The sequence below is a fragment of the Cebus imitator genome, unplaced genomic scaffold, assembly GCF_001604975.1.
Source record: "Cebus imitator isolate Cc_AM_T3 unplaced genomic scaffold, Cebus_imitator-1.0 Scaffold41, whole genome shotgun sequence".
NCBI lineage: Eukaryota > Metazoa > Chordata > Mammalia > Primates > Cebidae > Cebus > Cebus imitator.
The window spans coordinates 3,808,408-3,810,079 of NW_016107356.1; the positions used below are offsets into that span (position 1 = coordinate 3,808,408).

Consider the following 1,672-nt stretch of genomic DNA (forward strand, 5'->3'; position numbering starts at 1 on the left):
GCTCCCTGCAAACTCCCCCTCCCGGGTTCAAGTGATTCTCCTGCCTCAACCTCCCAAGTAGCCGGAATTATAGGTGTGTGCCACCATGCCCAGCTAATTTTGTATTTTTAGTAGTGACAGGGTTTCACCACATTGGTTGGCTGGTCTGAAACTCCTGACCTCAAGTGATTCACCCACCTCAGCCTCCCAAAGTGCTGGGATTACAGGCGTGAGACACCACGCCCAGCTGACAAACCACTTTTCAAAGATCTATGAGCAATGTTAGTAAAACTTAAAGGCCTAGATATTGTTGAGTCTGAATAACAATTTTATGAATACTAATTATAAGCTAGAAGTATTCATATGACCAGCCAACATTTTTTATACACATGACTGGATAATGATACTTTATTAAGTACGACACTCACAGTAGATTCAAAGAATTAAAATGTCATTAAACCATATGTCAATGAAGTAAGACTTATGTGAGCTCCAAAGTACTGAACTGCTACATACCCAAGTAATGCTCATGTACTCTAACAACTTCACAAAATCCAGGGTCTTCAGAATCCAGAGGCAAAATTCCTAAAAATCAAAACAAGAAATTTAAGGGAAATAAGTCAAAAATTCATTCCTAATGAGAGGCCAGTATTACTATAGAAGCAAGTCAGAGTCTTGAGAGCATCTGGAATTCCTTGTCAAAATTGTCCCTGATGGGTGGGGTGCAGTGGCTCACACCTGTAATCTCAGCACTTTGGGAGGCCGAGGTGGGTGAATCTTGAGGTCAGGAGTTCAAGATCAGCCTGGCCAACACAGAGAAATCCTGTCTCTACTAAAAATACAAAAAATTAGCTGGGTATGGTGGCAGGCGCCTGTAATCCCAGCTACTTGGGAGGCTGAGGCAGGAGAATCACTTGAACCTGGGAGGTGGAGGCTGCAGTGAGCTGAGATTGTGTCACTGCACTCCAGCCTGGGCGACAGTGTGAGACTCCATCTCAAAAAAAGAAAAATTGTCCCTGATGGGTTGGACATGGTAGTTCACACTCGTAATCCCAACCCCTAGGAGGCGCCAAGGAAGGAGGATCATTTGAAGCCAGGACTTTAAAGCCAGCCTGGTCAACACAGTAAGATCTCATCTCTACAAAAGAAAGAAAATTTAAAATTTAGTTGGGTGTCGGCCAGGTGCGGTGGCTCATGCCTGTAATCCCAGCACTTTGGGAGGCTGAGGTGCGTGGATAATGAGGTCAGGAATTTGAGACCAGTCTCTACTAAAAATACAAACATTAGCCAGGCATGGTAGCATGTGCCTGCAGTCCCAGCTACTCCAGAGGCTGAGGCAGAAGAATTGCTTTAACCCAGGAGGTGGAGGTTGCAGTGAGCCGAGATTGTGCCACTGCACTCCAGCAGGGCAACAGAGTAAGACTCCGTCTCAAAAAAAAAAAAAAAAAAATTAGTGCATACTTGCATCTGTAGTACCTGCCATTGGGGAGGCTGAGGCAGGAGGATTGCTTGAGTCCAGGAGTTCGAGGCCGCAATGAGCCACGATTACACGACTGCATTCCAGCAAGGGCGATAAGAGCGAGACTCTGTCTCAAACAAACAAACACATAAACAAAACTGTCCTTCATGCATGGCTACCTTCCTATAGTTTGGTTCCATAACATACCTAAGTATGTTTCTTTTTTTTTTTTTT

General features: G+C 44.6%; 1 protein-coding gene across 2 annotated transcripts in view; it reads right to left on the minus strand.

Annotated features, from left to right (window-relative positions):
• CRYZL1 (crystallin zeta like 1) overlaps positions 1 to 1,672 on the minus strand; it is a 52,112-nt gene that overhangs the window by 23,966 nt on the left and 26,474 nt on the right. For both annotated transcript variants that reach the window (XM_017526175.2, XM_017526174.2), the window contains exon 6: positions 496 to 564. In XM_017526175.2, coding sequence (XP_017381664.1) covers positions 496 to 564 — 69 coding nt within the window. The remainder of the gene's footprint in view (positions 1 to 495; positions 565 to 1,672) is intronic.